The 22,465-nt window shown below is 36.9% G+C and overlaps 1 protein-coding gene across 1 annotated transcript in view; it reads right to left on the reverse strand.

Annotated features, from left to right (window-relative positions):
- Nucleotides 1–1,718: 1,718 nt before the first annotated feature.
- camk4 (calcium/calmodulin-dependent protein kinase IV) overlaps nucleotides 1,719–22,465 on the reverse strand; it is a 55,163-nt gene continuing 34,416 nt past the window's right edge. The window contains exons 7-12 of the mRNA XM_084113760.1: nucleotides 13,063–13,153; nucleotides 10,850–10,924; nucleotides 10,610–10,685; nucleotides 8,759–8,885; nucleotides 6,915–7,067; nucleotides 1,719–3,121 (exon numbers count right to left, since the gene is read on the reverse strand). Of these exons, the coding sequence (XP_083969886.1) occupies nucleotides 2,957–3,121; nucleotides 6,915–7,067; nucleotides 8,759–8,885; nucleotides 10,610–10,685; nucleotides 10,850–10,924; nucleotides 13,063–13,153 (687 nt within the window). The 3' untranslated portion in view covers nucleotides 1,719–2,956. The remainder of the gene's footprint in view (nucleotides 3,122–6,914; nucleotides 7,068–8,758; nucleotides 8,886–10,609; nucleotides 10,686–10,849; nucleotides 10,925–13,062; nucleotides 13,154–22,465) is intronic.

A 22,465-nucleotide genomic window follows, 5' to 3' on the forward strand; every position in this document is an offset into this window, starting at 1 on the left:
TAGAATGAACTTTTACATTTGAAGACTATATAAAGGAGCCTTCGAGTGCTAGGTTGACAGAAAGACTAAATATGGTGTGAAGAATTGGGCAAATTTATTATAGGCCTACACAAAGGAAAAATAAGAAGATAGAAATTTTACATTACAAGAATTATAGCTGCATGGGTTACGTTGTGCCTAAAAAGTAGCCATTGAAAAGGTGTAGTATCATTTATTTACAGACATTTATATTTTGTGTTGCTTATGTGCTTTGATTTTTGTGGCCACTGTAGATTGAAACTGTAAAATATAGAAAAAAATATTTTCTATTAACAGTGTTTAAATAATCGTTAATTCAAAAATAAATAAAATAACAAAAAATAACAAACTAATCGATAAAAAAAATACACAATCTTCAAAAAAAAAAAATTGTTATGGATATGAATACATGCATATGGAAAATATTTCTTTTAAACACCAGTTTATGAATGGCAATAAAATGTTTTTTTTTAGTTTTTACCTGCCCATGGTATCGTGATGATGTTAGATTTCAAATACCATAATACTTTGATATTCACCTTACACCTTTTTATAAATGTTTAACTTACGAACATCATTATTATATGATTGTTAATTTTTGAACAACAACTGACTTCACCACATAATGCTTAATAGATCATTAGTTAGAAAGTTAGAAACTTGTTAGAAACTTATGTCATGAAAATATACAGTACAAGCCAGTGTTGGGGGAAAGTTGTTTTTAAAAGTAATGCATTACAATATTGTGTGACCCCCTAAAAAAGTAACTTTACTTTTTATGGAAGGTAATGCATAATGTTATTTTGTGCTACTTTTTTCTCACCTAGGCTGGGCTTGCTTGTTTGTTTTTTAATAACAAAAAAGTTATATTTTTTTTGCAAATGCATTAATAGTTGAATCCTGCTTAACTAATAACAAAAAAAGTTGAAAATTGTGGGATAGTAAAGTGTCCATCGTATGTACACTTCAGAATCTTGCCAGAAGAAGTATTTCATAAGGGTACTTTTTGCCTACTATTTTAAGAGTAGTGTGAATTCAGACATACTAGTTTTGTCACATACACTGTTTTTTGCCTATAGGGAAATATGCAATTTCAGATGTAGCCAATGAAACACAAATGTGCTGTTTATCTGTGTATATAAGTCAATCAACAAAGATCACCAGCAAAGACATTGGTTCATAAAGTGAGATTAAATACACAAAGTATAGGCCTATTTGTATTATTTAACATTAAATTGTAGCAGGTTTGAGTAAAACTCTAAGTTTGCAGTTCAGTTTTTTATTCATTTGCAAGTCATTTGAGTAAATGCATGCTCACATTTAGTCTAGAACTACAATAACCATCATGTTTACACAGTGAACACAACGCACCTGCACTTACTCCTGAATTCTCTCAACATGGGGACAGGAGAGATCAGGAGAATAACTTGCGTTACTTATTTGAAAAAGTAGCTCAGATATTTTATTGTAAATTTAAAAGTAATGCTTTACTTAACTAGTTACTTGAAAAAAGTAATCTGATTATGTAACTCACGTTACTAGTAATGTGTTTACCCCCAACACTGGAAAGATCCACTGGAGTACCCTGGTTAAAAACCCTGGGTATAGAGTATTAGATCAACAACATACATAAATAATGAATCGCACCCATTCAGAACTTAAAAAGGGATTCCAACTAGATTGTTTTGTTTTCTTTATTTCTACAAGTAATATACAGTGCTATCTTATTGGCATTTTTGAGTTCTTAGAAATAGAAACAGGCAGATAAACAAAGTTGACACACTAGTGTCATGTACAAAGTGACCGTCAAATGGCCTCCAATATCATTCTGTTAATTAGACAGCGAGTTTTATCTGTAAAATACAGTGCATTTAAAAAGACAATTGCAGCAGTTAAGATAAACATTCCTACATGCAAAACATGAACCCCTGTATATCCACATTACATTCCTTACATGTGATTATCAGATTATGAAACGGCATTCCCTCGTACCATACATTACAAGCATGCGTTAAAGAATATTGAATAGGATCAAAACTCCTCCATGCTCTTCTGTGTGTTTTAAAACACAGATTCCTTTGTAAAGCACTGGATTCTGAGGAAGTCTATTGCCAGTAAGTCATTTAGATAAAAACCTGATAGTTTTGATTTATTTTAAAGGGAAATTCCTAAATAAGCAGGACTTTAAATGAGATGGTGAAAAGTGTACTTCAAATAAAGACCATTTTGGCACAAGGGAGTGTTTTTCATTGCAATGTTTGTGTTAGATATGTCTCTTATCCTGTCTCAACAGATTTAGACAAGTAAAGAAAAAAAAAAAAAATCACCATCTCTTTATTTAAACAAAGCACAATATGCTTGTTTTCTAAGTTTAAAATAAACTGTTTAGTAGTATTTCTAAAATATTAAATAACTTTGAAATGACTTATGAAATATAAAAACATGTTATAAGGCATTCAGTTGAAGCTTACAGTATGTAAAGGTTCAGTTCCATATCCGCGTCTTTCTACCAGTGACCAATATTATGTAAAAAACCTTAACAAATAAAATGATTTCAATTTAATGCAGCACAAATGTGATTAATACAACTAAAAAGCAACATATGCCCTTGAAGGTACTATGATAATTTGGCAATTATCTCAGCAAAAGCATGATGACATAAATATTTACTGATATACAGTTGATTTGGTTCTTCTCATTACCATCCAATGATGCTCATTCACTGTACAAAATCCGAATTTACGGACTTATCAAATGTTGGCGTGATATGGCAACTGGCTGAGTCACAATGTGGGACGTTTCTATAGACAAACAGTCCGCATGCAGAAGAACCAAACAAAGCCCGTTGTTTCTGTCCTTTAAGAGGCCCACTGCAAAAAGCGACATGTTCCTTTCATGAAGGGAAGAAGTTTGAGTTCCACTGAGGCTCTGTGGAGATCTAAGAGACTTCATTCTGAATCTGAGGCTGTTCAGTGTCTGGCTGATCCTCTGCTGTCTTCTCTTTGACAGAGGATGGACTGCAGTTGGTTTTGTTGCCGTCTGGGTTGCTGTGGCTTCCTGCGCTGCCCAGTCGAGATGAAGCGACCACCGCTTTGACCGCTGCCTGTGGAAACATAAACATAGAGGTGTGCATTGTGTTTAGAATTTGATTACTTTTATATTTAAGCACATTTTGCTGCAAGGTAATGTTTAAACTGATAAATTACAAATATTTTGCTCAAAAACGAATGATAATCATGACTAATAAAGGCCCCCTGAAATCAAAATGTAAGTTTTTTAGCTTTTAGTATGAATATGTTAGCCTTAAGGTTATGAATAAGCTGGTGTGTTCCAAAACAATGACAAAATTCGCATTTAGGAGATATAAGAATTCTCTCACTTCCGCTAAAATGGATCATGGATTTTTATGACATCACAGCTTCTCATCACATCTTCTGTCCAATCAAATGCTCTCTAGAATCTAAAGAGTCCCGCCCCCTATGCTATAAATACCACCTGGCCAAAGCGACCGTTGACACGTCATGGAACTAAACTACGTTCAGTTGGTTTAAGTGAGAAGGCTGTTGCATGGTTCCAGAATTATTTTGTAGATCGTACTCAATGTGTTTATGCTGAAGGTTATAAATCTGATTTTCTTGAGATAACTAAAGGTGTCCCTCAAGGATCAATCTTAGGACCCATTCTGTTTTCAATTTTTATAAATGATTTGGATAGAGATGTTCAAGCCAAATTATATTTATACGCTGATGATACAGTGGTTTACACCCAGGCTTCCACCATTTCAGTAGCAGTGCAGGAACTTCAGACTGCATTTCAGGCATTGCAATACACATTACTGAGTCTAAAACTGGTTTTAAATACAAAGAAAACAAAGTTTATGGTCTTCTCAAAAGCTCGAGCACAGCTACTCGACAATTGTGGCCTTTTGTCATTAGATGGGAAATCAATTGAGAGAGTGTCTTCATACAAGTACTTGGGGACATGGATAGATGATAAGCTTTCCTTCAATGAACATATTACTGCTTTAGTTAAGAAACTTAAAGTCAAGCTCGGCTTCTATTACAGAAACAAATCTTGCTTTACTTTTAGTGCTAAGAAGAAACTTGTGGAAGCTACTTTTCTGCCTGTAATTGATTATGGAGATATATTGTACATGCATGCTGCATTTTCCATCCTGCGTCATGCTGATTCAGTTTATCATGCATCACTACGATTCATAACAAATACAAAGTCCCTTACCCATCACTGCATTCTTTATGATTTAGTTGGCTGGACATCACTTTAAATTCGTAGACAACAGCACTGGTATATCTTTATTTATAAAGCTATACTTGGCAAATTTCCACTGTACCTCTGTAACCTCCTCTCTGTTACCTATCAGCTACGCTCTTCAAAGTGGTTGCTTTTTAATGTGCCACGAGTTACAACTGAATTGGGAAAAACTGCTTTTTCTTATTTAGCACCTTGGGGGTGGAATAATCTACAAAAAGAGCTAAAGTTAGAAACCCTTATGTCCATAAATGAATTTAAAACTACTGTAAAGAGTGTTATGATGGAGACATGTTCTTGTTTTTCTTAAGAGTCTCATTGTATTTTATATTTTATATTTTTTTAACATTTTGTACTTCTTTTATCGTGAAATGTAATTTGGTGTTTGTTATGTATGCATTTGTTGTGATTTGGCTGCTACCTTGGCCAGGTCTCTCTTGTAAAAGAGATTCTGAATCTCAATGGGACCTCCTGGTTAAATAAAGGTATAATAATGGAGCAATATGGGTTGGAGATGTGCGTATCATCAGCGCTCAGATTCGCTTCCATTGTGCTGTCAAATACGAATTGCAGTCTGTGAGGTAAACTAAATGCTATTGGCTATTTAAAAAGGGGGAGGAGCCATTCAATATGTCCCGCCTTAGCTTCCTGTTTCAGTGGAAATTACGTCAACGCATCATACAAATCTGCGCGTTCCAAGGCACTTCAGTGGGCCTTTAATAATTAATTATGATTATTAAAGGGAAAGTTACCCAAAAATCTGTCATCATTTACTCACCCTCATGTTGTTCCAAACCTGTATGAGTTTCTTTCTTCTGTTGAACACAAAACAAGATATTTTGAAGAATGTTGGTAATCAAACAGTTGACGGTAGCCATTGACTTCCATTGTAGGAAAAAAAAATACTTTGGAAGTCAATGGCTACCGCCAACATTCTTCAAAATATCTTGTTTTGTGTTAAACAGAAGAAACTCATACAGGTTTGAAACAACATGAGGGTGAGGAAGTGTTGACAGAATTTTCATTTTTGGGGTAAACTATCCCTTTAATCACAACTGTTTTCAATTTTTCTTTTTACATTTCATCAGAACTATTGCACTTTCATCCAAGCAAAAATAATAAAAAAGGATTGTTGACCTCATTTAGTTTCCTGATTTAATACATTTATCACATACATTAACACTTTCATCCTTAATAAGCTTCACTCAAAAGCTAAAACAGTGAAAGTCCTAATATTAACTTCAGTAAATCCAAACTGTGGTAATGTGTTTGTATTAAGACAACAAAGAAAAATGTTTGGATTTATTACAGTTCATCACTGAGAGGATTTTCTCGCAGATTTAGTTGCAGCAAATAGCACAAGCAAGCAGCCACATGAAGGATTACAGACTGGCTGTGAAGCACATTCATTTGACCAGAGTACTGCAATAGAGATTGGAAATTAAATTAAAAAAGATGTATTGTATCTTGGTACTCTTGGTTGTATTTTTGGTTGATTTTGCACTGTTTCCTGTTCTGTTACCCATGTATGCACTAGTTTTTATGGCGATTCATTGTTTGATTAATTCACAACACCTGTTTCTCGTTTCCTTTCATTGGTCTGCATTAGTATATACATTCATCCCTGTCTCCGCTGGCTCCCTTCGGCTTCTCCTTCGTTGACCTCAAGCCTCCTCGCCCCGGATTCTACCTCGCCCCGTCATCCCATCAGCTCCACCTTGGCTCTCCGCTCTCTCGGCTCCACCATGGCCTGTCATCCCTCTTAGGCTATGTCTACATTAATCCGGATACATTTTAAAACGGCATTTTCATTTCAAAACGCTCTCCGTCCACACTTACGTTTTCCAAAAGTTTCTCATCCACACTGAAACGTCAGAAAAAGCTAAATTCACCTTTCTGCGCATTCGTAAACCCTCACAAAAGCTCACTGAGATGATACAGACGGAACAGACATAATAAAGTTCTCACGCTATTCTTCTGACAGGATCATTTTATTTAGAAAAATATCTCACCATTCAATCACCACTCAGCAAAATATGCATCCAGGTTGCTCTCAGTAACCATTATATGTTTGGTCAAAAACGCAACTGCTCTCATGTTTGCGAGTAAATTTTCTATCATCTTTGCAGGACTGCGATATGAAAAGTGTACAAAGTAACATATCTTTAGCAACAGTGTGAAAGTGAATAGCACATAACAGGCACAATACCGGTATAAACATAGATATCTATTGGTTCAATACTCATCACATGATTAAACATGCGTCATCGTTTTCTAATACCTCCGTTTTCACAGTCCACACTACAACGTGAAAACGCTGTTTTCAAATTGATCCATTTGGTAAAGCGTTTTCAAAAAGCTCAGTTTTCGCAGGACAAAAATGTCTCAGCATGGACGGAAGATGGACATACTTAAAGGACTTTTACTTGCAGAAAAATAGAAACTAATTATCAATCAAATATGTAGAAGTCATGTATTAGATTGTGTATAATAGGTTTTTGGGCAAATTCTTGATCATTTTGGTCATTTAGAGGCCTTCGAATTTTGCATATCAAATATGACACATTAGGCTTTACCGGGTTAAAACCTTCATAAAAATGTGTCATTGAGCTAAAAAAGCCTCAAACCTTGAGTTTTCTTCGAGCATTGAACTCCAGGAGTTTCTTCTGAGCAGTGTCCATATGGGTGAAGTTAACTGCCTTTCCAGTCACCCAGGGGTGCTGCAGCGCCTGCTGCGTCGTCAGCCGTTTCTTTGGATCCTGGACAATCAGTTTCTTCACCTATGGAGCCAAGAAAGACAAGTTACACTTTCAGTAACACTTTCAGCAACACCTTGAGGTTTCAAATGTGGATTTGAAACCCACCATCAGCAACCCTGAACGTTCAAAATGACTGACAGGCAGAGATGTTTCTGATTGGCTAAATTATTATTAGTTTCCTTTTGTTTTTTCTTGTTCCACAACAATGCGTTTTTGGTGGTCAGCACTACTACCCCTTTGGGTTCCACAAAGAACCTTACAGGACAGCTCTTATTGTGAAGAACATTTTAATGAACATTTTCCATTTTTTAATGGAATATAATTATATATATATATATATATTCCATTAAAAAATGGAAAATGTTCATTAAAATGTTCTTCACAATAAGAGCTGTCCAGTAAGGTATTTCTTATATAAGAACCCAATAATTCTTCTATGGCATCACTGCCTCAATTGTTAAATCCCCCTGTGGTGAAAATCAAGTTTTTAATGTTGTTTATATGTCTATGTGGTGTTTTTAATCTGCTTTAAGACAAACCATGTGCAAATTCATAAGTCAACACCATTGTTGAGTATTTTCTCCTTAAAACTGCAGTGAACAAAAGACAGTCTCAAAAACGCGGTTTGAAATCGCTGGTGTTTCTGACGTCACAAACTACCTTAAAACCAATCAGGTCAACGTGTGATCGTCAACGAGTGGACCTCTGAGCTGGTGTGAGTGAGTGGAGGCGGACTAATTTGCATATTCATAGAACCGCGTATACTAAATGAAGCAAGGGTTACATTCAAGCTATTTTAAGGCATGAAGAATTTTTTTCAAGGAAAAAACGCTTAAATATGTAATTTTGGGGAGTTTTAAGGGATAACATTATTGACTACAGTGGGACTTTAAGAGTGTAGATCTGTCAGAGATGTGTGATATTTCAGGACACCTACTGTATTTCAGTGATATCTGTCAGGTAATGGGGACATTTTTTATATGTGGAATTCCAAAAAAAGAAAAAAAAAATTACTTGCAACTAACCCTAAACCAAACCCTAATCCTAACCTTATAGTACATGTAGTTAATTAATATTACTGTAACAAGGGAACCTTGAAAATAAAGTGCAACCAAGAAAACAAAAAAAGTTGTTTATAAAGAAAGTTATTACGTTTCAGACTAGTTACATTTAAAATATGCACACTGTACCATATGAAGGAATGCAGTATTTGAATATGTGAAAATTAACGTATTATTTTGCAACATAAAAGTATAATTTATAAAATATCTTGTGTGTGCATTATAGTGATTTACTGGTTAAGAGGTGTTGTTAGGCACAAAATGTAGCAGATTTAATGAACTGGCAGTAACAACAAAATTATAAAATTAATGTTTTACTTAAAAATCATCTTATTAACAATAATAATGAATTACTAAAATAACTCCTCCACAAAGTGATATACTTCATTAGGATAAATGCAGTGTAATAATGTAATGAAATAGAATTGAACTGATGTGCACTCACAGGTGTGCGTTTATTTCAGGGGCAAACACAGATCATTCATTCATTAACTGAACATTTACTATTTTAAAGTATAAAAAATAACTTGAAAGACATCAATAAATGTTTCTCTGTGTGTCTCTGTTTGTATACCTAAAATATTTTGATTTTTTATAGGTTTATAAGGATTTTATATATAGAGAGAGAGAGAGAGAGAGAGATTTACTCACAAGGTCCTTGGCATTGAGAGACACATTGTCCCACCAGGGGGAGACAAATTCATATTCACAGTTCAGGATACGTTTAAACATGTACTGGTCTCCTCTGTCATCAAAAAAGGGTTCAAAACCACATAACCTATAGATAGAACAGAAATTTAAACAAATTTAAAATAAGTTTTAACAGTTTAATGTATTTTAAAATGTAATTTATTTCTGTGCTGGCAAAGCAGAATTTTCAGCATCCATTACTTAATGTTTAAGTGTCACATGATCCTTCAGAAATCAATCTAATATGCTGATTTGGTGCTCAATCATTAATAATGTACATTTATATTACTTAATATATTTGTGGAAACCATAAAAGTTCAATGAACAACATTTATTTGAAAAAGAAATCTTTTCTAAAATTATAAACGTCTATACTGTCATTTTTGATCACATCCTTGCTGAATAAAAGTATGTATTTCCTTAAAAAAATCTTACCCAAAACTTTTGAATGGCCTTTGGAATTAAAATAGCCCCACATCATCACATAGCCTTCACCATACCCAGAGATTGGCATGGTTTTATTTCAGTTAGCCTAATAGCTAGTTTGATTTGCATTGAGAGATGATCTTATGGAAAGTACTCCATGCCAATCTCTAGATATGGTGAAGGCTATGTGATGATGTGGGGCTATTTTAATTCCAAAGGCCAAGGGAACTTTATCAGGATGCATCGTATCCTGGATCCATGAAGTAACTGGCCTTTAAAAATAAAAATCTGCCTGCCTCTATGGGAATTTAACATAGGGGTGTCCAGACTTATGCACCCTGTATTTTAAGGAAGAACATTTATTTATTTACGATACATTATTCATTCACAAAGAAAATTGGTGTCCTTAAAGGTTGGATTTTTCCTAATTTTTTTCATTAAGGCATTAAGTTCAATTTCCAAAAGATGATTTTTTATTCCTCTTTTTAGTCAACTTTAGCATGGGTGTCTAAACTTACGTAAGCTGTACATAAGTTGGATGAAATTACTCCCGGACGCGTTTTTGGAACCAGCATACCTCGAGTAAGCAAGGTTTGGTTAATCAACCTAGAGTTCAGGGTATGTTTGATGGTAAGATAACCTTGCTTTCTGGAATACACCCCTGAACTCGGGGCTTAGAACCAAACAATCAATGAAATGGAGAACAGGTGCAACCAATAATCAAACAATGAAAAAACATGGAAACTGACACCCAAAACAGAAACAAACCATGATAAATACCTTTAGATTGACAACTGCAAACTAAATTACAACTAATTCAAATTAAAACTACAATACTACTGTCTGTCTGTGCACTCTTAATAGTAAAAATTTTACATATTCAATCTGGAACTGAGCAGTTTTCTTTTTCTAATTTGTGCAACTTTGTACTGTAGGTACTTCGCTACTTGTATACAGTACATCTAAATATTATTCCCTGTGGTTAGAAAGTGCATAAATACATTAATGCCTATTTCACTTGAATTTCATTGGAATACATATGAAAAATTAGTTTTCAGAATTAAATTTGAGAGCTATGGCAGAGTTTTTCAGTGAATAACTAGCCGGTTCCTTACAAATGGGTCAAATGGATTTAATAGCATGTAGGCTAAATGATGACATTTTTAAGACGTTTTTGACAAAGAGTAAAAATTTCTCAGACTTTTTGTAAAATAATTTCTATCCAATTCCTGGAATTACACACAAAAGTTCAAAACGTACTTCACACTTTTTACCAGTGAGGCTGATCTGAGACAAAACCAGTGATTGATATGACAGAGAGATGGAATCTAAGCACAGCATTTCTTGTGAGAGAATAACTTTAGACAAGTATGTCGTGTCACTCACAAAATGTACGTGATAACTCCCACAGACCACATGTCAACCTCAGGGCCATAGGCACATCCCCGTAAAATCTCAGGAGCTGAGGAAGAGAAAGAAAGAACATCAGAAGAAAAGAATAAACGGGGGAGGTGATGCTCTGCTGCACTGATGCTGTAAAAAGAATTTTTGAAAAAAATCTGTAATTCTCTTTGTGGAAATAAGCCACAGATGGTGCTCTGTTAAAACACTCTTTAATGAACTCACCACAATAGCCTGGAGTCCCACACACAGTCTTCATTGTTACCTGATCGTCTACAATTTTCGACAAACCAAAATCCGCTGTAAAGATAAATCACACCAAATAAAAAGAGATTAACAGATCTATCTATCTATCTAAAATGTTTTTTTTTTTTTTTTTTTTATTCTTAGTGTTAAAATTTGCCTTTGTTTGCAATTACAGAGGTGAAACGTTTCCTGTAGTTTTTCACCAGGTTTGCACACACTGCAGGAGGGATTTTGGCCCACTCCTCCACACAGATCTTCTCTAGATCAGTCAGGTTTCTAGGCTGTCGCTGAGAAACACGGAGTTTGAGCTCCCTAAAAAGATTCTCTATTGGGTTTAGGTCTGGAGACTGGCTAGGCCACGCCAGAACCTTGATATGCTTCTTACAGAGCCACTCCTTGGTTATCCTGGCTGTGTGCTTCGGGTCATTGTCATGTTGGAAGACCCAGCCTCGACCCATCTTCAATGCTCTTAACTGAGGGAAGGAGGTTGTTCCCCAAAATCTCGCAATACATGGCCCGGTCATCCTCTCCTTAATACAGTGCAGTCGCCCTGTCCCATGTGCAGAAAAACACCCCCAAAGCATGATGCTACCACCCCCATGCTTCACAGTAGGGATGGTGTTCTTGGGATGGTACTCATCATTCTTCTTCCTCCAAACACGTTTAGTGGAATTATGACCAAAAAGTTCTATTTTGGTCTCATCTGACCACATGACTTTCTCCCATGACTCCTCTGGATCATCCAAATGGTCATTGGCAAACTTAAGACGGGCCTTGACATGTGCTGGTTTAAGCAGGGGAACCTTCCGTGCCATGCATGATTTCAAACCATGACGTCTTAGTGTATTACCAACAGTAACCTTGGAAACGGTGGTCCCAGCTCTTTTCAGGTCATTGACCAGCTCCTCCCGTGTAGTTCTGGGCTGATTTCTCACCTTTCTTAGGATCATTGAGACCCCACGAGGTGAGATCTTGCATGGAGCCCCATTCCGAGGGAGATTGATAGTCATGTTTAGCTTCTTCCATTTTCTAATGATTGCTCCAACAGTGGACCTTTTTTCACCAAGCTGCTTGGCAATTTCCCCGTAGCCCTTTCCAGCCTTGTGGAGGTGTACAATTTTGTCTCTAGTATCTTTGGACAGCTCTTTGGTCTTGGCCATGTTAGTAGTTAGATTCTTACTGATTGTATGGGGTGGACAGGTGTCTTTATGCAGCTAACGACCTCAAACAGGTGCATCTAATTTAGGATAATAAATGGAGTGGAGGTGGACATTTTAAAGGCAGACTAACAGGTCTTTGAGGGTCAGAATTCTAGCTGATAGACAGGTGTTCAAATACTTATTTGCAGCTGTATCATACAAATAAATAATTAAAAAATCACATATTGTAATTTCTGTTTTTTTTTTATTTAGATTATGTCTCTCACAGTGGACATGCACCTACGATGACAATTTCAGACCCCTCCATGATTTCCAAGTGGGAGAACTTGCAAAATAGCAGGGTGTTCAAATACTTATTTTCCTCACTGTATATATATAGATATATAGATATATTTTTTTTACATATATATGTATACTACTGGTCAGTAAGACTTGTTGTTTTGTTTTTTAAGAAATTAGGCTAACAGTTTAATTTAGCAAGAATGAATCAACAATAAAGTGACCGTGAAGACTTTCATATTGTTACAAAAAATTAATTCAAATAAATGCTGTTCTTTTGAACTTTCTATTCATCAATGAATATTTTTTTCCTAAGCACCAAATTACCTTATTAGAATGCTTCATTCTTTCATAAATAAATAAATAAATAAATAAATACTTGTGCTTATAGTGCTTAGTATATGCAAAGACTAGTGCGCTTAATATTTTTTTTTAATATATTTAGATTGCTTTTATGATGAAACCTGACCTGGACAGGTTTTCATGACATTAAGTCACATGCTGAAGTTTAATACTTCAGCTTATGAGTTCAAATCCTTAACCCAAACTATGAATGAGGAAATCATTACAAATGAACTGTGACAGCTACATTTGAATATGACATAAGTCAGTGATTATTCTTCCTTTAAATCTTACAGTGAATGTTCCTCTAATGCACAACAGGATCATGCTGCATGTTTGCAAGCTAATTCACCAACAAGAGATGTTTAGCCAAACTGCAGTTCCCCCTATCAAGCGAATGGAGAGCCTTACCTATTTTGAGCGGAGCATCTGGCGCTGATGTGGCGTACAGCAGGTTCTCAGGTTTCAGGTCTCTGTGCACTACACCATTCTCATGCAGGTACTGCAAACACACGTGCAGACACAGGGGGCTTTCTCTTATTAATCTGTGGTGTACACAGACACATGTGACTGTACAATTTGGTGACAATAATTAACATGCATTACCTTCACCATTAATTGAGTAATAAGATTTTTAGTTTTCAAATTTGTATGGGAATCTCCTCTGTGGTTGGTAAACAGATTAATCTGGGCCTGATAATGAGCAAATTTAAAGTAATGACCAAGCTGTACTGATTAAACGTGTTTCATAACTGACATAATTTAGCGCATCAAGAGATCTTTCCTCTGCTCTGAGGCCATTTAAGTTTTACACTGTGTGCAAGGAAGCACTGTATTGATATTCCTCAAACATTTTTATGTTTTTTTATCTGGAGACACTAGTGTCACACTTGCTGTATATATATATATATATAAAATCCAAAACGTGTTTTAATGAACAGAGTAACACACTAGCTTAACAATAGCAACATCAACGCAAGACAAAGGACTGATGAAACTGAGGGCTTAAATACACAGGGATGGCAATCAACAGAACAACGAACAGGTAAGGACTAATCAGGAACCATAGTGGCGGGAAAACTGATAACAAAGAAAACTAGGTAAAACCAAAACACACGGGCTGCATCCGAAATCACATACTTGCCTACTACATATATAATAGATGAAAAACAGTATGGGCCCTATTTTAACGATCTGAAACGCAAGTATCAAGTGCGAAACGCAAGTAACTTTGTGGGCGGGTCTCGGCCAAATCTAAAATGGGTTGGTCTGAAGTAGCTTCATTATTCATAGGTGTGGTTTGGGTGTAACGTGAAATAAACCAATCAGAGCGACATCTCACATTCCCTTTAAGAGCAGGCGCGCTTGTTCCATGGCGGATTGCTATTATAAGGGCGGATTTGCCAGACGCACGCCAGGAGCGGTTCACAGCCGAGGAGAGCGACGTTCTCGTCAGGGCCGTAAAAGACAGAGAGGTGACATTGGGGATGGGAGAAACCCACCCAAATTAGCTTCGGTTAAACAGGCGTATAATAATTTGGGTAAATGTGTAAGCTAGATTTATGCCTATTTTTTCACATCTTCATGGACACAACAATGATTTCCCTCGTGTGTTAATATTTTTCCTTGTAATAATGATTTGCAAAAATGAAAACTGCTGCTTTTGTGTAGATGAGAGAATCAAAGTGTATGCGCGTTGTGCACTCGCTACATTGATTATGGCCAAGCATGAGCCCTTAAAATAGAATATGAATAACATGCGCAACGCGCCACTGACTTTAGACTAGGTTTTTCCTGGTCAGTGGCGGAATTGTTTTATAAACCTGCAAAATAGCACCAGGGAACGTTTGCACCGGAAGATGCCTCCTCTTTGCGTTGAACCACCCCCGGGAGCGCAAATGCATTTCCTAGTTTACCGACGTGCGTCTGTGGAGAGAAAAGTCCGCTGTGCGCGGGTGCAAAATAGGAATGATACATGCGTCGGTGTACAAAGTCAATTGCGCTGGGTTCAAGATAGGGCCCTAAGTGACAAAAGAAGTGTTTGTACTCAGTACTCATAAAAGAGTAGGGAAAAAGTACCCAGATGTCCTATCATGTATACCGCGCCGATCCGAGTCTGCGCGGAGTCTGATTCTGAAGTGTGCATACAATGGACACTTTACTATCACATGAGGCCATGAGAGAGGATTTGTGAATGGCAGTGAAGCGATGGAACGCTGGTAGGTCACAGGATAATGACAACATGGCGAATGTAGTACGTCCAGATTACATTCATACACACATTTATACTAGAACAAACTTTTTTTAGCGGTCGTGAAGTAATTACATATTCAAAATAAGTACCTACTCAAGAGAGTATGCGATTTCGGACGCAGCCGGGGACAAGAACTCAAGCAAAACAGAAAATGCATATGGTGTTTTATTTAGGTGTGTTATTTAGGTGTGTTTGTTTTTGAAAGACTTTGTCGATGTCAACCATCTTCAAAGAAGCCATTCTTATACCTTCTTATACCTGCAAGGTTTTCCAACCCTTATCCTTAATTCTATATCTGCCCTTTTGAATTTATGACAACATGAATAATTTAATAATTTGTGAATACTTTTTATTTCAATAATTCATGCATCAAAGGGTTAAGATTAAAGGTTGAAAATCTTAAAATGATCACTATTTAAAATCTATCACTGTAAAATCTTGTTCCAACTAATACTTTTTAGTTGACTTCATGTCAACAATTTGTTGAACTAAACTTAACTTAATCCCGCCAAGATTGCAGGATTTGGGCTACTTTTAAACTGTTGCTGTAGGCTGATTTTTTTCCTGTGCGAAGGTTTGACATGCATTGTAATTTACTGGAAAGCTTGTATAGAAATATTTTACCCATTTTATATTCTACCAATGACAAAACTGTGCTAGATGAGTTTTGTTAGGGAGGAACACTGGTAAGGAGCCCTTGAGCGCCTTTATGAAAACAGACTGTGTTTATGATTACTACTATATAGTGATTTTAAAGTTGAAATTGTTTATGACGCTTAACAGTGACTTTATATTGAGAGCCATATTTAGAGTTCTGATATTTGGCTGCCTTCAGTAAGTGTTGATATGCAGTTGCTAAAGTATTTGGAGTGTTTTTAGCACTATTCATTTGCTAGGGTTTTCTAGGTTGTTGCTATGTGTGTGAGGTCAATTCATGTCCGTAAATCAAATTGACAAGTTAAAGGTGCTATATAGAATTCAGAAATGTTTTTTAAGTTTCGTTACAAGCTGTCCACACATTGGCAATACAGAAAGTGATTAATACATGAGAATTCTTACTAGCCTCTAACCAAAGTTAAATACTTAGGGCTTTGTTCAATTCACTATTCCTCAGAATGAGTAATGCTAAAAGTGACACTTGTCTTAGCAAATACTACTAATTAGACCAATGTCCATCGCTTTCAACAGATCTGTGTTTATAATCAGCCAGACGCACTTGCCTGTGCCTTGGTGAGTGTTACCACGGAAACTCATTAAACAGAGTAGCATGGGCCATAAGTCTGCCTGGTTACAGAGAAACAACACGTGGTCACTATCTATCATGTGCTACCGAGGGAACGATGAACATGAGAGATTCCCAACCTGAAGAAGATGTGTGAAAGGTATTAATACCAGAAACAACAACAACAAAAATATTTACAGTATAAGCTCATTATTCTAAGGCAAGAATTTACAGTACTATTGCTCCGTCAAAGCAATTTTGATGTGGCCAGTAAGCAATCTCTTTGTAACTACATACTATAGAACATGCTAGCAACTGTATAGCTATGTAGAAAAATAGAAGATAAATTCTCTTTGAAGAAAAGGTTTCATATAGAACCCTAGGGGTATTGACTTAATTTTAAAAAACGCTTTAGTTTATGCCAAAAAGACTATAAGGAGAAATGATTCCATAATGCTTTCATGTTTAATGAGTCATTTCAATCTTTTCTAGTGATGAAGCATGTTTATTAGCTGTTTAATTCATATGAATTAATCAAAAAAATAAAAATAAAAATAAAACTTAATTAATTAATTAAAACAAAATGTATAATATGATCCGATGATGGAACCCCTAAAAGGTTCTATTTATGAAGTGCCTGATAGAACCCTTTAAGGTTAGAACCATTTCTTCTAAGAATGTGCAATAAAGTGCAACAGTTAGGTTCCAGAAGTAAAAGTTCCATTCATTTTCTCCTTAGGAAACTATAAATCAAGACAGACCTATTGTGAGCTATGACGTTGTTATACTAGTATATGCTGCTGTATCAGCCCACATTATTTCAACTTATTTTTAAATAATCATGTTAAACAGTAGAATTCCAGATGAAAAACTACATTACCCATGACTCTCCCTAAATCTCCACCAATTAAAGAATCGAAACAAGCAAATCACACAAAAAGTGTCACACTACTGTCACCTGATGGAGTTTTGGTTCCTTGCTAGTGTCACCTTTGGTTTTCTCTGAGTTTACAAAACATTTAATATTCTGTAATATTATCAATTTGACTGCACTAACATTATTGGATGAGACTTAATTGAGCTGGATGATGATGATGATGATGACACTATGGGCCCTATCTTGCACCCAGCGCAATTGACTTTGTACACTGACGCATGTATCATTCCTATTTTGCACCCGCGCAAAGCGCGCTTTTCCCTCCACAGAAGCACGTCGCTAAACTAGGGAATGAACTTGCGCTCCCTGGGCGGTTCAGCGCAAAAAAGGAGGCGTGTTCCGGCGCAAACGTTCCTTCATGCTATTTTGCAGGTTTAGAAAACAATTGCGCCACTAACCAGGAAAAAATAGTTTAAAGTCAGTGGCGCGTTGTGCATGTTATTCATATGCTATTTTAAGGGCGCATGCTTGGCCATAATGAATGTAGCGTGTGCACAATGCGCATACACTTTGATTCTCTCATCTACACAGAAGCAGCAGTTTTCATTTTTGCAAATCATACATTATTATGATAGATAGATAGATAGATAGATAGATAGATAGATAGATAGATAGATAGATAGATAGATAGATAGATAGATAGATAGACAATTTATTATAAAAGCATACATCTAGCTTACACATTTACCCAAATTATCATACACCTTTTTAACCGAAGTTAATTTGGGTGGGTTTCTCCATCCCCAACGTCCCTGACGAGAGCGTTGCTCTCCTTGGCTGTGAACCGCTCCTGGCGTGCGTCTGGCAAATCCGCCGTTATAATAGGAATCCGCTTTAGAGCAAAGCGCGTCTGCTCTTAAAGGGAATGTGAGATGACGCTCTGATTGGTTTATTTCACGTTACGCCCAAACCACACCTATGAATAATGAAGCTACTTCAGACCAACCCATTTTAGATTTGCGCCTGGCGCAAGAGTTATTAGGCTTGTTCGACTTCATGCAGCTCTGCGCAGACCGATCGGCGGCTGACTTAAAGCAGTGCATGCCGGTTAGAAATTTTGTCCGACTTGATACAGCGCCGACGCCACGTGACTGTGACGTATGCCATCAAAGTACCGCGAGTGCAATTCGAGAGTAGCCGGAGAACTCAGCCAGCGCAGCTTCTCAAGAGCGGCTGCACTGGGCTGCAGGAGCTCTGATGACGACACTGCTGTTCCACGATTGGCCGGATTCACTGCATGACAACGATCACGTGTGTTTCGTGTTTATTCGAAAACCTTTAGTTCCTCTAAAGCTCTCAAATCAGTTTATTATAACAGTGAACACTCTTTTCATGTCGTTGTCATGTTATATTGTGTCATGTTTATCAAATTAAAACTGCTTAAAAAACGTAGACTCCACTTCATTGATAGTAGCTTATGATGAACTTTATTCTTGTTCAAACAGACGCTGGATGAAGCAGTAGGCTACATAAAGTATTGAATCAAAATGTCTCTGAAACATCTGTGCATTATTTGGCAAATATTGCATTTATTTCACTGCAGCTGTGGTAAAGTATGCAAACACCACGTGAGCGGTCCCTACGGGAACCAGAAAGTGTCCGACTTCACGTCTCCGTTTGCAGCTCCTCCCCGCCTGCACGCGGCTACTCTCGCCGATCGGGTGCATCCAGCCGCAGCCGATGTCGAACACACCTATTTATTCCGCTGGGAAAATAGCAACAGCGCCAAGACCCGCCCACAAAGTTACTTGCGCTTTGCGCTTTGACACTTGCGTTTCAGATCGTTAAAATAGGGCCCTATGACTTTTGTAGAGCCGCTTTATCACTGAATCGAAATTTGTTTTAGAATTTATGAACTCTGCAACATCGACACATCTTGTTATTGATCGGAACTGAATTAACATTTAACTGACTTGAGCTAAATAACGAATAGCTGCTTACAACTGAATTTTATACATAATCCACATCTTTAAATCAATAGTTTTTATCCATTGTTTTGTTTCGATTGTCATTTGCAGTGCTTCATGGGATTGTAGTTATTTTCCTCATTAAAGCCATTAAAAACAGTCTTACCTTTGCCTTTTTGTCTGATTTTCAAATACTTTTTTCAAATCAAAGTTTGTAATGTTGTGATTCACCTCATAGCTGGTTAGTTCACTTCATAGCTTAGAACTCTTTCACAAAGACTTTTAAAAAAATCCATTTGGGATATAATACTAAAACAAGGCTGCTTAAAAAAAAAAGTGGACATGGACTACTGCACTCTATTACTTAGAGTATATAATAGAGTATATACTCTATTACTTATACTTCTATTACTCTGTTACTTAGAACATCCTAGCAACAGCATAGTAACACCCAAGCAACAATTCACAATGCATTGTTGTGGCTAGTATTACACTCACAGTTTTTTTAGAAAATAGTTTGTTTGTTTTCATTTGGAGTATTTACTTTGGCTTGCAATTAAGCAATGCTAAGCTAAAGCGCTAAAGTTTCTTAAAGGCCCATTATAGACTCACGCCATATCTGTAATCTCTAAACATGGATACTCAGGTTTAAGTGCTCTCCCATATATAATTCACATGGGAAAATCAAGCCTTACACTGACAAAAACTTCTCTTAACTGTCAAACTAGTATGCACGACTGCCCATATAAAGGCAGAGTCACCACAGTCCCCAGTGTAAAAACATTCCAAATGGTTTGTTTGCAATAGAGCCGCAGAATGATTCCTCAGAGGACGAGCAGTACAGTGTGCCAGCTTCCCAACACCAATTATTATGGTGACATGAAGGAGTGTTATCTTTTAGTGGGGTCCGAGGGGAATACTCCCATCCTGTTCAAAACTCAGTGGAGCTGACACACATAAAGTACATCTTCTCTCTCCTTCTCTTCTTCCACTCATCTGACAAGAGCAGGTCTGTAGCTTGCCACTGCTGCCATCTGTGTCCCCACGCCATGAAGATTATTTTAGCAACTAGCCTCGTTATGTAGGTCCACACAGTTAAAGGTAAAGAGTGTCATTTCAGTGCCACTAGTGGCTCCAAATGGAACTGCAAAATGAATGACTGTTTTCAAACTTAAGTTACCGTCTTTGAAAAGGCTAAATCACTCTTCACCGACAGATGTCGACCAACAGCAATAGATACGTTCACGTGGCTTTGTCAGATCCTTCTGTTAGCGTTGGTCAGCGCTTGTTTTCGCCAACTAAACATGTTCAATCTGCAGGTTGTGAAATGTGTGAGAAGTGACATACTGTAATCTGATGATTGTCGGCGCTGGTCGAAATCTGTCGTTGCAATGTGAATTAGTCTGAAGGTGATTATATATCACCCTGTAGCCCAAGACTGGTTGCCCACTGAAGCTAAGCAGGGTTGAGCCTAGTTAGAACCTGGATGGGAGACCTCCTGGAAAAACCAGGTTGCTGCTGGAAGAGGTGTTAGTGAGGGCAGTAGGAGGCGCTCAACCTGTGGGCTGTGTGGGTCCTAACGTCCCAGTGTAGATCGGGACACTATACTGTCAAAGAGCACCGTCCTTTGGATGAGACGTTAAACCGAGGTCCTGACTCTCTGTGGTCATTAAAAATCCCAGGATGTCCTTCGAAAAATAGTAGCGGTGTAACCCCGGCATCCTGGACAAATTTGCCCGGTGACTTCTGTCCATCATGGCCTCCTAATCATCCCCATATATATATACTGATTGGCTTCATCACTCTGTCTCCTCTCCACCAGTAAGCTGGTGTGTGGTGGGCGTTTTGGCGCAATATGGCTGCCGTCGCATCATCCAGGTGGATGCTGCACATTGGTGGTGGTTGAGGAGATTCCCCCTTCCGTGTAAAGCACTTTGAGTACCCAGAAAAGCGCTATATAAATATAACGAATTATTATTATTATTAATTTGTGAGTGAATCTCACAGTCGGAATACTTAAAGAATAATGTAATGTTTTGTTTGTGCTACAGTGTTTACACTTTTCAGGGGAATCAACCTAGAACTGGCTTATAGTTGACTCTTAATGTCAATGTCACTTTTATTTGTATAGCACCATTCAAACAACACATGTTGACCAATGTGCTTTACACCATCTCAATTATACAATACAACAATATTAAAACAAACTGATTAAAAAATATATATATATTAAAATGACACGTAACCCCAAAATGGCAATCTGTCAACATTTATTCACCATCAAGTGGTTCAAAGCTCATATGACTTTCTTTCTTCCATGGAACATTACTTATTTTGTGTAACAGGAAATAAAGTCACATGGGCATCGTTTGGAGCGACATGATTGTGAGTAAATGATGGCACAATTTCCATCTTATGGTGAACTACCCCTTTGAGGCATCAAATGGAATAGCACATATAATGGCTGCGTTCAGAATTAAATCAAAATTACTTACTGAATACTGCTCAGAATACTATAGAAGACTGTTTCCACCATGGAAATGAGATTTCTCGCAATTCAGAGTCTATATCTTGCAATTTTGAGTTAACATCTCAATTTTTTTTCATTGCAGAATTGCAAGTCTATATCTTGCAGTTGGGAGTCTTTTCCTTGAAATTCTCCAATTCTGACTTTTTTTTCTTAGCATTCTGAGATTACATCTCGCAATTCTGACTTTTTTATATGTCTGAATTGCGAGACGTTAACTCAAAATTGCAAGATATAAAGTAATAATTGTGATAAATAAAGTCAAAATGTTAGAAATTCGCAATTCTGAGAAAAAAGTCTGGTCACACTTTAGATTAGGGTCAACTTCTCATTATTAACTAGAACTATTAACTACAACTTTTGCCTCAATAAACTCCTAATTACTTATTTATAGTCAGTAAGGTAGTTGTTAAGTTTAGGTATTGGGTAGGATTAAGGGATGTAGAATATGGTCAGTGTCACAAACTGCTCTGACACACAGGTTTGAGACAAGGGTCAAAACCACAGGGAAGACAATCCCAAAAATTAACCAAGATACAGGCACACAGAGACATTTAGGAAACTGGGCAGAAGGTCAGAAACATAACACAGGAGACAAGAGCAAGCGCCATCACAATAAAGTGTGCAGCAGATATTAAGCAGACAGTCTACTTATACTCCAATGAAAGTTAGTTGACATATAGTTGCAAAGTTACTTATAGTCAACAGCACGTTCAAAAGGGACCATCAAAATAAAGTGTTGCCGTTTGTTGTGGATATTAATTTAATCATCACAGCTGTTCGTATTTGTTTGTGTTACGTGGACTCTGTTACGCCTTGTGGATTACCTGAGTTTGATTTATTATTAAATAACCTCGTATCGGACTCTTCTTCATCTTTAGACTTTTATAGTTGTGACAGAATAACCGACAGCGAAATGAATTATGCAGCTGAATTTGCTGTGTTGGCCAGGGGAGGCCAAAATTTG

The sequence above is a fragment of the Abramis brama genome (assembly GCF_963993115.1).
Source record: "Abramis brama genome assembly, chromosome: 5".
Classification (NCBI taxonomy): Eukaryota; Metazoa; Chordata; class Actinopteri; order Cypriniformes; family Leuciscidae; genus Abramis; species Abramis brama.